Source organism: Sapajus apella, unplaced genomic scaffold (genome assembly GCF_009761245.1).
Source record: "Sapajus apella isolate SASKATOON/1434 unplaced genomic scaffold, GSC_monkey_1.0 scaffold1, whole genome shotgun sequence".
NCBI classification, from domain to species: Eukaryota; Metazoa; Chordata; class Mammalia; order Primates; family Cebidae; genus Sapajus; species Sapajus apella.
The window spans coordinates 30,893,990-30,907,030 of record NW_022436941.1 but is presented as its reverse complement, the minus strand read 5'-3'; the positions used below and the strand labels follow the sequence as shown (position 1 = coordinate 30,907,030).

The following is a 13,041-nucleotide window of genomic DNA, read 5'->3' as shown; positions in this document are numbered from 1 at the left end:
GATATGAATGGCCCCATGGAGTGGGTCCAGTTCAACAGAAGAATTCTGTTGCTATAAGAAATGGGGAAAAAGATGCTAGACTGATAGGATCAGAGGTCTACTATAAAAACTCGGGACCAATAGAAAACTATGTGATATTTAATATTTGCAGTTTGTAACCTGGTATGTAAATCTTTTCAAATATTTTATATCTCAGTATAATAATGTAGTTTTTTATGTAAGTATATGCATTTTTATTGAAGTCATTTTTAGATATTTCATTATTATAAAAAATTGTCTCAGGGAAAAAATTCTTCCCATTCTTATTAATTTTTTCTTTACTTTTGAGATAATTTCAAATTTAAAGAAATGTGTAAAAATACTGCGAAATACTCTCATAAATCATTCACCCAGATTTACCAGTTGTTAACATTTTGACACATTTTCTTAATTTTTTCTTTTTCCATGTTGATGTAGTGGTGCTCATATTTATTATTATCAGAACCATTTGGAAGTATGTTCTTCCATGATATCTTCCATGATATCCGTTCTTGCAGATATCATGCCTATGTAGAAAAGAATTATCATAGCAGGTCTGAAACTGCTATCCTTAGAAAGGCCATGCTTGCAAGATTGGCCCTTGGCTAGTGTCTGGGAACATGGATTTCCTAACCGATAAGAGTGGCTATTTTTAATCTGTTGGTACTAACAATGTAGTTTGTGCTAAATAATTGCTTTCCTTCTGGGAATCTGAAATCTTAGTATGTGCTGAACAGAGGGTGCCTACGTGACCAGCCCCCAACATTGGACACTGAGTTTGTAATGAGTTTCCTTGGTCAACAGTATTTCACACATACTGTCACAGTTAGATGCTGGAGGATTTAAACACATTCTGTATGACTCCACGGGGAAAGGACGCTTAGAAGCTTGCACCTGGCTTCCTCTGGACTTGCTCTGTGTGTCTTTTCCTTTCGCAGATTTTTTTTTTTCATTTCACTGTAATAAATTATAGGTATGAATAAGAAAATATGTTGAGACTTGTGATTTTTCTTAACAAATCACCAAACCTGGATGTGTCTTAGGGACCCTCTCTACGCAATGCCCTTTTTCTTAAATACTTGATGTGTTAAGCCAAGAATATTCACTTTATAAACCTCAGTTATGGATTTTTTTTTATGTTTAGTTTTTATTGAAATATAATTTATGTGTAGTGGAATATATAAATCCTAAATGTAGAGGTCAGTGAGTTTTAACAAATGTACATACCCATTTAATCTATATGTTAATTACCCGAGAAAGGTCTCTCATCCCTTATCTTTCCCCCTGAAGCCAATTGCTCTTTGATTTCTGTCATTGTGGATGAGTTTTGTTTGAAGAAGAACTTATTAATGTATGAACTCACATAATATTCTTTTGGATCTTGTTTCTTTTGCTCTGTGTAATTTTTTTCTTATAACTTATTGAGATTTATTACACATAAATTCACAGATTTGTGCAACCATCACCACAGTCTATTTTTAGAACTTTTTTCACCATCCTCCAAAGAAACCTTATACCCAGTAGTAGTCACTCCACTTTCTATATTCACCCTTCTCTGCCCCAGTCCTGGGCTGTCACTAGTCTTTCTCTATATATGGATTGGACTGTTCTAGACATTTCACGTTGATGGAAACATGCAATGTATGGCCTTTGGTGACTAGATTCTTGGCATAATGTTTTCAAGGCCCATGTATTATGGCATATATCAGTGCTTCATCCCAATATTCTTTTGTGTGGATATACCACATTTGTTTATCCTTTATTCAGTTGATGGGCACTTAGGTTGTATCTTTTTTTAGGCTACTATGAATAATGCTGCTATACACATTTGTTTAAAAGTTTTTGAGTGAATCTACCTTTCTTCCTAGGAATAGAATTGCTGGGTTATGTGATAAAAATGTTTAGCATTTTGAGGAACTGTCAAACTTTTTCAAAAGAGCAGTATCATTCTACCTTCCCACCAGCAGTGAATGAGGTTTCTACTTTCTCCATGTCTTCACCAGCATTTGTTACTCTCTGTCTTTTTATTGTAGTCATTTTAGTATATGTGAAATGGTAATTTCATTGTGATTTTGATTTGCATTTTCCTAAAGACTAGTGGTACTAAGAATCTTTTCATGTGTATATTGGCTACTTATATATCTTTTAAGGAGAAATGTCTATTCTAATTATTTTCCTATTTTTCAGTAGAGTATTTGTCTTTTTATTATTGACTTATAAGAGTTTATAAAAATATATTCTGGGTAAAAGTTCTTTGTCAGATAATGATTTACAAATTTATTTTTTCATTCTGTGGGTTTTTTCACTTTCTTGAAGGTGTCTTTTGATACACAGTTTTAATTTTGAGGAAGTTTTCCTTCTGTTGCTTTTGCTTTTTATGCCATGTAAGAAACTGTTGTTTAATTCCAAATTATGAAGATCTGTTCCCATTTTTAAAAGAGTTTTATGGTTTTCACTCTTAGATTTACATCAGTGATCTATTTTGAGTTCATATTTGTGTATGATGTGAGGTAGAGTTTTATTCCTTTGCATGTTGATACCCAGTTATCCCGATGCCACTTGTTGAAAAGGTGATTCTTTCCTCACTGAATTGTCCTGGCACAATTCAGTTAATCATAATTTTGAGGGTTTATTCCTGGACTCTCAGTTCTGTTTTGACTTATATCTTTATACCAATATCATACTGATTACTATAGCTTGTAATAAGCTTGACATTGGGAAGTCTGAGTTTTCCAACTTTGTTCTTTTTTTAAACTTGTTTTCTTTTTCCATGTGAATTTTAGGCTGGTTTATCAATTTCTGTGAAAATGTCCACTAGGATTTGGGTAGTGGTTGTATTAAATCTCTAGATCAATCTGGGGGACTACTGCCACCTTAACAATGTCACATCTTCTGATATATCAACATGGGATGGCTTTCTATAAGTAGATTGTCTTTAATTTCTTTCAGCAGTGTTTTATAGCTTTTAGTGTAAAAGTCCTATGCTTTTTTTTGTTAAATTGGTTCCTAGGTATTTTGTTTGTTTTCCTGCCATTATAAATGGGATTTTTTTTTTTTTCCTCCATTGCCCAGGCGTGGCAGGATCTCAGCTCACTGCAACTTCTACCTCCTAGGTTCAAGCAATTCTCCTGCCTCAGCCTCCCGAGTAGCTGGAACTACAGGCATGTGCCACCATGCCCGGCTAATTTTTTGTATTTTTAGTAGAGATGGGGGTTTCACCATGTTGGCCAGGATAGGCTCGATCGCCAGACCTCATGATCTACTGTCCTTAGCCTCCCAAAGTGCTAGAATTACAGGCGTGAGCCACCGTGTCTGGCTGGGATTGTTTTCTTAATTTTATTTAGAATTATTCATTGCTAGTATATAGAAGTACAGGATTTTTTGTATAGCGTATATCCTGTCTCCAGCATGAAGTTTTTGAGATTCGCTCTTGTTGTATATGTTGGTGGGTAATTTATTTCCATTTATTACTGGGTAGTATCCCATTGTTTGTCCACTTTCCTGTTGAACATTGGGTTGCTTTCAGTTTTGAGCTATGGTGAATCATACTGTAATAAACATTTGTGCACAGGTCTTTTTGTGGGCCTATATTTTGATTTTCTTGGAATGGAATATTTACTAGGACTAGAATTGCTAGGCTATAGGATAAGTGTATGTTGCAGCTTATTTTAACTTTGAAAGAATTTTCCAAAGTGGTTTTGCTATTTTATATTCCACCAGCAATGAATTAGAATTCTGGTTGGTCTACATTTTTGCCAATGTTTGTGTTGTGAGTCTTTTTTCTTAGAACCATTCTAGAACCATTCTGGTGGGTACACAGTGATATAGACCTTTTCTGCATTTATTGAGATAATCATGTGGCTTTTCTCATTGGTTCTGTTTATGTGATGGATTATCTTTATTTTGATTTCCGTATATTGAACCAGCCTTGCATCCCAGGGATGTAGCTGACTTGATCATGGTGGATAAGCTTTTTGATGTGTTGCTGGATTCAATTTGACGGTATTTTATTGAGGGTTTTTGCATTGATGTTCATCAGGGATATTGGTCTGAAATTTTGTTTTTTTGTTGTGTCTCTGCCAGGTTTTGTTATCGGGATGATGCTGGCCTCATAAAATGAGTTAGGGAGGAGTTCCTCATTTTTTTTTTGGTTTGGAATAGTTCAGAAGGAACGGTACCAGCTCCTCTTTGTGCCTCTGGTAGAATTTGGCTGTGAGTCGTCTGATCCTGGGCTTTTTTTTGGTTGGTAGGCTATTAATTAACAAGTTGAATTTTAGAACTTGTTATTGGTCTATTCAGGAATTCAACTTCTTCCTGGTTTAGTCTTGGGAGGGTGTATGTGTCCAGGAATTTATCTATTTCTTCTAGATTTTCTAGTTTATTTGCATAGAGGTGTTTGTAGTATTCTCTGATGGTAGTTTGTATTTCTGTGGGATCAGTGGTGATATCCCCTTTATCATTTTTTATTGTGTCTATTTGATTCTTTTCTCTTTATTAGTCTGGCTAACCTTTTTAAAAGTTTACAGATGTTCTTTGTATGTTCTGAATATGAGCACTTTGTCATATATATGTTCCATGAATATTTCCTTCCAGTTTGTGGTTACTAATTTGTTTTTAGTGGTATTTCTTTCATTTCCCTTAATCATTTAATACCAATATATGAGAAAAATTTTCATATGCATTTGTATATGTGTGCTCTAAAAGTGTATAAATCCTAATTGTATCTTTTTATTATACATATTTTATATAATTTCTTATAGTTTTAAGTATGTAATGAAATATTAAAATGATATTATCTTTTTTAATACTTATAGTAGTTAGATATATGTCTGTTTAATATTTTATTGCATAGCTAAAATCTCCTATAGTAATGACAGTGGGTAATGGTCTTTCCTGTTCCAGATTTTTAATGGAAATTGTTTAGCTGTTTATACTAACAATTATATTATGTAGTATTTTTATGGTAGATGCTATTTATAGTGTTTAGAAAATTGTTTTTCTTTTTAGTAGTTTTCAGTTAGCAGTAAGTAGTTAATGTTACTGGATTTCTTATAGTCATCTATCAATACTATATGGTTTTTCTTATTTTTCTGTGGATGTGACAATAATTTCTTAAGTTAAATAGTTATAGACTTTCTGGAATAAATCCTTTTTGGTCTTACTGCTAAGAGGGGTCTATTATTGGAGGTAGATTTTTTTGATAATGCTAAAAATTTCTCCAGAGTTATTAATATAATTAATTTACATCTAAAATGTAAATTAAATTATTTTTATCAGAAACCCAGTCTTATCAACATTTTAATTACTTGGAATATAAAATAAGAATTATATATAGTAGTCTTTGTTTTAAACAGTATTTTTAAAAATAATATGCAGCCAATGTAGGAAAATAGGAAAAAAAATACTAGCAGAAAGTAAGGAGAAATCCTTCACCATTTAGAGCTACCTGTTTTGTAATATATAACACTATAACATCCTGGGCTTTTTCATATGTATATTTAAACACAATAAATTTTTCCACAACAATGGGATAGTATTTTTAAAAACAATTTGTTAGGGATGGTAAAGTGTTTAAAACTATCTTCTCTACAACGTTTTTATCTGTCTTCTTTACCGCTTTCTGTAGGGCACTTTTATTTGACTATTAGTCTATGTTATTTATTTTTTAAAGAGCAACTTAAAATTTTTTAAGATAAAAAGTATTTTGTGTTTCTTCATACGACCTTATATTTATTTTCTTCCTGCTTTGCTTTTTTTGTCCGTTTTTTGTTTCTTTTCCTCTCAAGGAGTTGATAAAGGGTACATGTGCACACATAAGTACACTTTGGCTCATTTGTTCTTTTTCTACAAAGTGAAGGTGAGTGGCAGCAAGGCCTCTTGTGAGAGAGCATACCTATCAGCCTCATTTATCCTGCAGAGTCAGCGTAGGCAAACTGATGAAATGGAGTTGGAGCTCATTTCTGCACTCCAGGCAGAGGACAATGGCAGTGTGGCAGGGTCAGTCTGACAGTGTATTTTCCTCCTACCTCAAGCTGCCCTGGAGAAGATCAGTGCTGGCCCTTGATGTGGATCAGGTGTTGTACTTACGGCTCTTAGCATGTGATAAGAGATATCTAACACTTCACTCTTTCTTCCATCCCAAATAGTGAACACTCTTAACAATACTTATTATAATATCATAAAACTCTTCAGTTTTAGAGCTATAACTGTCAAAAACACATTGTGAATAAATTCAGTTTAAAAATTGAATTAGCTTTATTAAACAATTCATGAACAGGGCAACATCACATCTAAAAAATATATATTCTGATGAGCTAAGCAGAGAAGTGGCTTTGTAGGCAGAAAAAGGCTGTAAAAGCAGAAATAGGGAACAAAAAGTAGGTTGGTTATTTCAAAGTTACTTCCCTTACAGGGTTAAAACAGAGGAGACTTCCTTATCATGCTGCCTCAAGTAGACAAGTCCCATAGATCAGATTGCTGCAAATCTCCTGGTTTTTATTGTTTTTGAACTGGTACATATTCAAGTTCAGTTTGGTTATGTGGCACCTTAGCACAAGAGACTGAATTCTGGTTTGATGTGGTCTTTTGGGGCATAGTGCAGGAGCTCAGCCCAATACAGTGGCTTCCCATAAATTTTATTTAAGACAGACCTCTATGAATTTAGTTGGGAGGCTTTTGAGCATCAGAATGAGCCTCACTACATGTTCTGTAAGGCTGAGAAAAGCCAGGTTCAGGGAGATTTTCCTCTGGCCCAGTTACTTTCTTTTTAAAGATAATGAACGTATCTGAGGATATGACATTTCTTTGTATTGTAGGTTTGGCTGCATCTTATCAATTAGTGTTCTTGGTTTTGTTTTCTAAAGAATTTAGAACATGTTAATTTGGAGAGTATTTTTACATTTGATTATGGGATGCATTTTTAGTTGTTTAATCTTGGCTATTAATGTATGTTTTTAACTTTATTATGAAAATTTGACCATTATAACTTTTGAGCTGGAAAATTAGTGTATGTTTGTGAATACACATATGGATACCTATATCTATATTTTTATATTTCTATATTAAAAACCATAAGTTAGTACTGATATCTCCTGTCGTAATGCAGTATTACAACTGGGTAACAGGAGCAGGGCTGCGGGGGTGTCCCAAAGACGCTCACTGTTCCCCAATCGGATGTGTTTTCTCAGGTCCTTGGGCCTCACCCAAGAATGGGGAGAGGGCCCTGGTGGCACGGTGAGCTCGTTCAAGTAAGTATTGGACCCAGAGAGTTTTGCAGAAAGCAATTTATTAGGCAGAGAGAGAGAGTGAGAGAGAAAGAAAAAGAGAGAGAGAGAGAGGGAGGGAGGGAGGGAGGGGGGGAGGGAGGGAGCTCCCATGGTGTCCTGGGAGGGGATCCAGAGATGGAGTCCTTACAGGTAAGGGAGTATGGGGGGATTTTAACTGCGGAGTTACTCCTGCCCTACTCAAGTTCTCATCCAGTGAGAGGAGCTTTTCCAAACTTCTCTGGAGTGATTGATCTTTGACTCTGATACTGGATTGGTTGCCTGGCTCCTAATCAAAGCCTCCTCCCTTAGAGCTTTTGGTGGGCTTTCTAAGCAAAGGAAGCTCACCTGGGCTTTCTACCCAGCCCGTGGATGGGAATGTTAGACAAAGAACTCTGGGTTTCCAGACGGGGAGGTGGATGGAGGCATGGCGCTGGGAAGTCCTTGCCTTTGGAACCACGCCCCTTGTGGACCTGGGAAGAGAAGTTAGAGTCCCTCAGTGTCATAGGGTACATTCCAGTCTTCCACATTACATTTCCACATTTGTAGTTACTTGTCTTAGAGTGAAAATCCTGGCTCCTTTGTTCTTATTTTTTCAGTCTTAGAATACATGAAAGTTAGCTTCAGAATTGTTAAACCCATGCTACCACGAAAACCAAAATTACTAAATAGAGTTCAGTATTTCTTTATAATTTTTGGATGTAAATTATATATGTGAAATGCACAAATCTTATGTGGTCATTTCTTTTAGCTTTGACATATGCTCTTTTTGAGTTTTGGCTATATACTCTTGCCCTCTTTAGATCCGGACTTTTCCTTATTGTCCTATACTGGCTTCCCATCTCTGTGTTCTTCTCTAGTATTGTTTATAGGGTTCTGTTAGCTGTCTTGTGTGCTACTTTGTGTTATAGTTATTTCAGTGACTGCCTCTGCAACTAGAGTCAAGATCTAGATTAACTCATTTTTGTAACCCTGGGTTTCATCACCTTAGGTAAGGTACTTAAAAGGTGTTTGAATGAAAAAAATAAAAAAGCATACAGCAATATTACTTATGTCACTTTATAAGTTGTAAGTAGACACTTTGAGAATCCCCAATAATTAAAACATCAGATTTTTGTAATGCTAGATGAATATTCTTATTAATTCTAACCTGTACCTTTATTTTTATTTCTTTTCTTTTTTTTTTTTTTTAACACTTTATTCTCTGTGAAATTGAGATATATCTTTAGTCAGTAGTCGCATTATTGGTGTGAGCCAGCTATGAGAAATCACTGGCTCCTTTCTACATAGAGTGAAAGCACCAGCATCATAATGTCTTAAGATTTAGTGAAATATGGTATAGTTATTTTGGCCAATTCTGACACTGTATCATAAGAGGATTTGGGGCTTTTGTAAGATGTGAAAGACAGACTAAAAAATCCATAATGTTACGGTTGGGAAATATAAGTTGAAATGAGTTATGTTACTTTTCTTTATCATGTAGCGGTGAGTTCCAGGGTTATCCAGCTTCACAGATCACAGGACTGTGAGATCTTTGCAGGAAGGGTCCTGGTCCTGTTTGTTCTTTACCTGTAGTTAATGACTGTGGCTTTATAATAGGTAAAAGATGGTAATGGCTAAAAGATGGCAGTGTTTATTTAAACTGTAACTGATTAATTTCGTGAGTATTCCCTGCCTGGGTGGATAGGCAGTGGCGGAATCCTCCCTTCATGACATCTTGCTGGGATTACTTTGCAGAAGATAATGCTGGGTAGGTCCTTGGTCTGATATCTCTAGGAGACTGTACAACTTCGATGAGTCTCAATGTGTTGTGACTTATTTTTATTTCATTTATTAATTTAAAAAATAACACTTATCACCTTTATCCACAGGAGTGAAGCCCAGATCTGGTTGGGCTATTGATCCGTTTGGACATTCACCAACAATGGCTTATCTTCTAAACCGTGCTGGACTTTCTCATATGCTTATCCAGAGAGTTCATTATGCGGTTAAAAAACACTTTGCACTGCATAAAACACTGGAGTTTTTTTGGAGACAGAATTGGGGTATGTAAGTTTTGATGAAAGTTGATCCCACTTGACCTAGATACTATTTCACAAGGGTTATGAACTTATGCCACTGTGGGTTTTGTTCACTGTCAGTCTTGAAAAATCAGGTTACCTAAAGATACTCACTCTCGTAATTATTTTTTCCATGTACTTGTGTCAAGATTCTTTTCATAATCCCAATATTTATAGAGCATAGGAGAATCTTTTTATGACTGAAGAAAGTAGATAAATATAAAGAGTTAGTATTTACCATAATGCTTTCACTTGCTTCTGTTTCAGAAAGCACATGTTTTATCACAAAGTTGAACATACATTAGAACTGATAGCCAGTCATACATCTTATATTCAGCCACTGTTCTTTCTCTCTCTTGTCTCTACATCTTGTAAGAATTGCCTTTGAAAGCCTTAATCCTGTCCTCCTAAAACAGCCCTAATATCACAATATCACCTGTTTTCACATTGTGTTCTGTGGGCACCTAGCCATTCTAAGGACATACTTCTGCAGCTCTTTATTAGGAGAGAGGAGACGAGGTCTAGGCCTCTTGGAAGGCCTTTGCCTTTCTCAACCATCTAATTCAGACCACCTTATTTTCTATTTTTTTATCTAGCCCTTCTTATGGGCCATGTATTATGCTACCTCTGTTTTTTATCCTTTCCCATTTAACCTTTTTAATATAATTCCTTTTTTATGGTAAATAAATAGAGGCTTAGATATGTGAAGCCATTTGCCAAACGTCATACAGGTCGTAGATAGAGAGCAGAGATTTGAATCTAGTTATGTGTAGTTCCTGAAGCCCAGGCTCCTAACCTTTGTCACTGTGTTTTCGACTTCATCTGAAAGAATTATTTTGTTTATAAAACAGTGCTGGGAAATTACTGCATTACATTATACAAGTTTTCCTGTGTAATGTAGACCCCTTAAGTGTTTCAGAAAAATCATTTGTAAATCTAGACAGTAAATTTCTTATATGCACTGCTGTTTTTTTCAGTAAGGAAAGCAATGAGCTATACAGTTTTTTAATTCTAGAAAATTAAACCTGTAGGGAGAACAAGAACTTGTAGGGGACTGCATTCTGTGTAGTTTGATCAAATGTTAAGGAGCACATTAATTTGAAAAACAAAGAACTGTTAATTTGAAGAAGCCTTACACGAACAATTGCCCATAAATATCAGTTAGTAAGAAATTATTGAGTATTTTATATATTTAAATATTTTGCTAGGAAGAAATAATCCTTGCTTATAGGGAAATTCCAGTCTAATTTGATAAAATACAGATACAGCCATATGTAGCAGATAAAATTAAGTATATAAATTTCCTGCAAAAGAGTAGAGCATAAGGAGAGTTAGTAGGGTATGTAGTATGCCCTTATCCATATGAGAGAAGAGTTTTAGGACTTGGGACAACTTTTTGTGATGACTATATGCTCATAGTAAGCATCAGTGACTGGCATCTACAGTGTCATAGTTGTGAATGTGATTCAGTGAAACAACTGACAGCACTGAAATACATAGATTTTAATAGTTTTAAATTTGGAAAACAACAGGTAATTATTTTAACTAAATGGATAAAACTGGAATATTTTAGGACTTAATAAATTTGAACAATGTTGCTTTTTAAAAAATGTTTTTGAATTAAGTTGAGCTTGTCTGTGTGTTCCAGTTCTTAATGAAGCAGTTATTTTCACTTCTTAAAGATGTAAAATTTTTTTGTTTTTCTGTTATAAAAGCAATACATACTCATTGCTGAAAATTGGAAATCCATACGTAAATAAAGGGTGGGGGGTTATTTGAAAGCACAGGATCATATTCACAAAGATAACTTTTAACTACTAGTTAAGTCCTCCAGTCTTACTTGTTGGTAGGCTTCTGACCTCTCTAGGCCAGTGGTATCAACATGTGAGAGCATTGTGGTTTTAATTAAAAATAATTCTATATCAGGAATCAGTGCTCATTTTCCATATCTTACTGTTTTGTTTTGTTTTTATTTTTGTTTTGCTTTATGAAAATTACCTTTTCTTTTCCTGTGCTTCTTTCTTGGTGAAAAGTCCCATTGACTGACTCTTTCTTGGGAAACATGGGGTGAGACTGTAGACTTTCCTGGGTTGCACATCTTCTGCTCACCACAAGAGGAAATTCTCTCCAAGAAGGAATTTCTCCAATGTTTTTGTAAATCTATGCCCCACACTTCTTCCTTTGTTCTTCCAGTTCCCTTTTTTACCCTCTTCGTTTCTTCTTCTCACCCAGCCTCTGCAGCTAATAACATGGTCTCTCTCAGTGAATCCTGTTACCTGAAGTGGGAACAGATACAGCAGGAGCTGGCAGCCAGGGATGGACATGGTTTTGGATGAGCCAGTTGTAACTTTTACTACTGCTCAGTTTGTATCCCTCCAGGTCAGCTGGCGCTGGTTCATGGTGGGGCTTTTCTGTCTCTGCTATGCGTAGATAGAAGAGGTAGATAGAGACTGAGATGTGTGAGTATCTTCCTTCAGACAGGTGGCCAGTAAATGCCACTGGGGTATGCCTACCGAAGTTAAAGGGGCTGCTGATTTAGGATAGAGCTAAATCAGCATTACTTTGTGTAAAGTAATGGCATTTTGAATATTTTTTGGGAAAACAAATTTTATAAATGCAGGTTTGTGTGTTGGCTCTTTATTTTAGATATGGGATCTGTCACAGATATTTTATGCCACATGATGCCCTTCTACAGCTATGACATCCCTCACACTTGTGGACCTGATCCTAAAATATGCTGCCAGTTTGATTTTAAACGGCTTCCTGGAGGCAGATTTGGTTGTCCCTGGGGAGTCCCCCCAGAAACAATACATCCTGGAAATGTCCAAAGCAGGTATGAAAATGCATATTTCATAAGACAGCATCTTGAATAAAGTAGCCACTCAGCTTCTAGTTGCTGAAGGGTTGAACAAATGGGCTTCAGTAGCCAGCATTATCCTTACTTGAGGTATTCATTCAAACCAGATCTAAAGCAACTTAAAAATGCCAGAGCCTTGACTATGCCTGTTATGTGTTGCAGTTTAATGGAAAGTGGACAATACAAGATCAATATATAATGGATAATCTATAATACACTATTACTACCATTTCCTTTGCCCTTATTATAAAAGCTTTCTACTGTGTTTGATTGATTTCATATACTTTTGTTGATAATAAAACTTTTGGTCCCTATTGTACAAATTGGTAAGAAAAGCAACTCAACTGCAAAAACACATTTATTGAAATGGAACACCTAAAGAGTATAATTATCTGTTCTCTTAATAACAATTTCAATAATAGTGAATGCTTCCAAGCTCTGGTGAATACACCTTTGCATCATTCTGATGTTTTTGACTTACAGTAAACTTTAATTAGGAATATTTATACTTAAATACATTTAAATAAAAATCAAAGGAAATGAATCCTTTCTTTAGAAGAAAATTGTGCTAATGATGGAAGTGTCTCATTAAACCAACTTACGGGTAGTTTCTAATATTGGTACTTTTAAAGTTTAATTTCTTCTCAAAAATTAGTAGTGTATTAAAATAAAACATTGTGGTATAATATGAAAACACTAAACTCTGCTAGGAAAATAATATAGCCCACTAAATAAATTAAATAAATAATGTTTTTCACTATTAAATCAGTTTATTTTAAAAAGAAAACTTACTTAAAATAATGTGTGTGAGGAAGAAGATGAAATGAGATTTTTTTTACCTTCA

At 35.0% G+C, this 13,041-nt stretch overlaps 1 protein-coding gene across 2 annotated transcripts in view; it reads left to right on the top strand.

Moving 5' to 3' along the window:
- Positions 1–13,041, top strand: part of MAN2A1 (mannosidase alpha class 2A member 1) — a 177,190-nt gene that overhangs the window by 62,770 nt on the left and 101,379 nt on the right. For both annotated transcript variants that reach the window (XM_032274837.1, XM_032274845.1), the window contains 2 exons: positions 9,152–9,325; positions 11,987–12,173. In XM_032274837.1, coding sequence (XP_032130728.1) covers positions 9,152–9,325; positions 11,987–12,173 — 361 coding nt within the window. The remainder of the gene's footprint in view (positions 1–9,151; positions 9,326–11,986; positions 12,174–13,041) is intronic.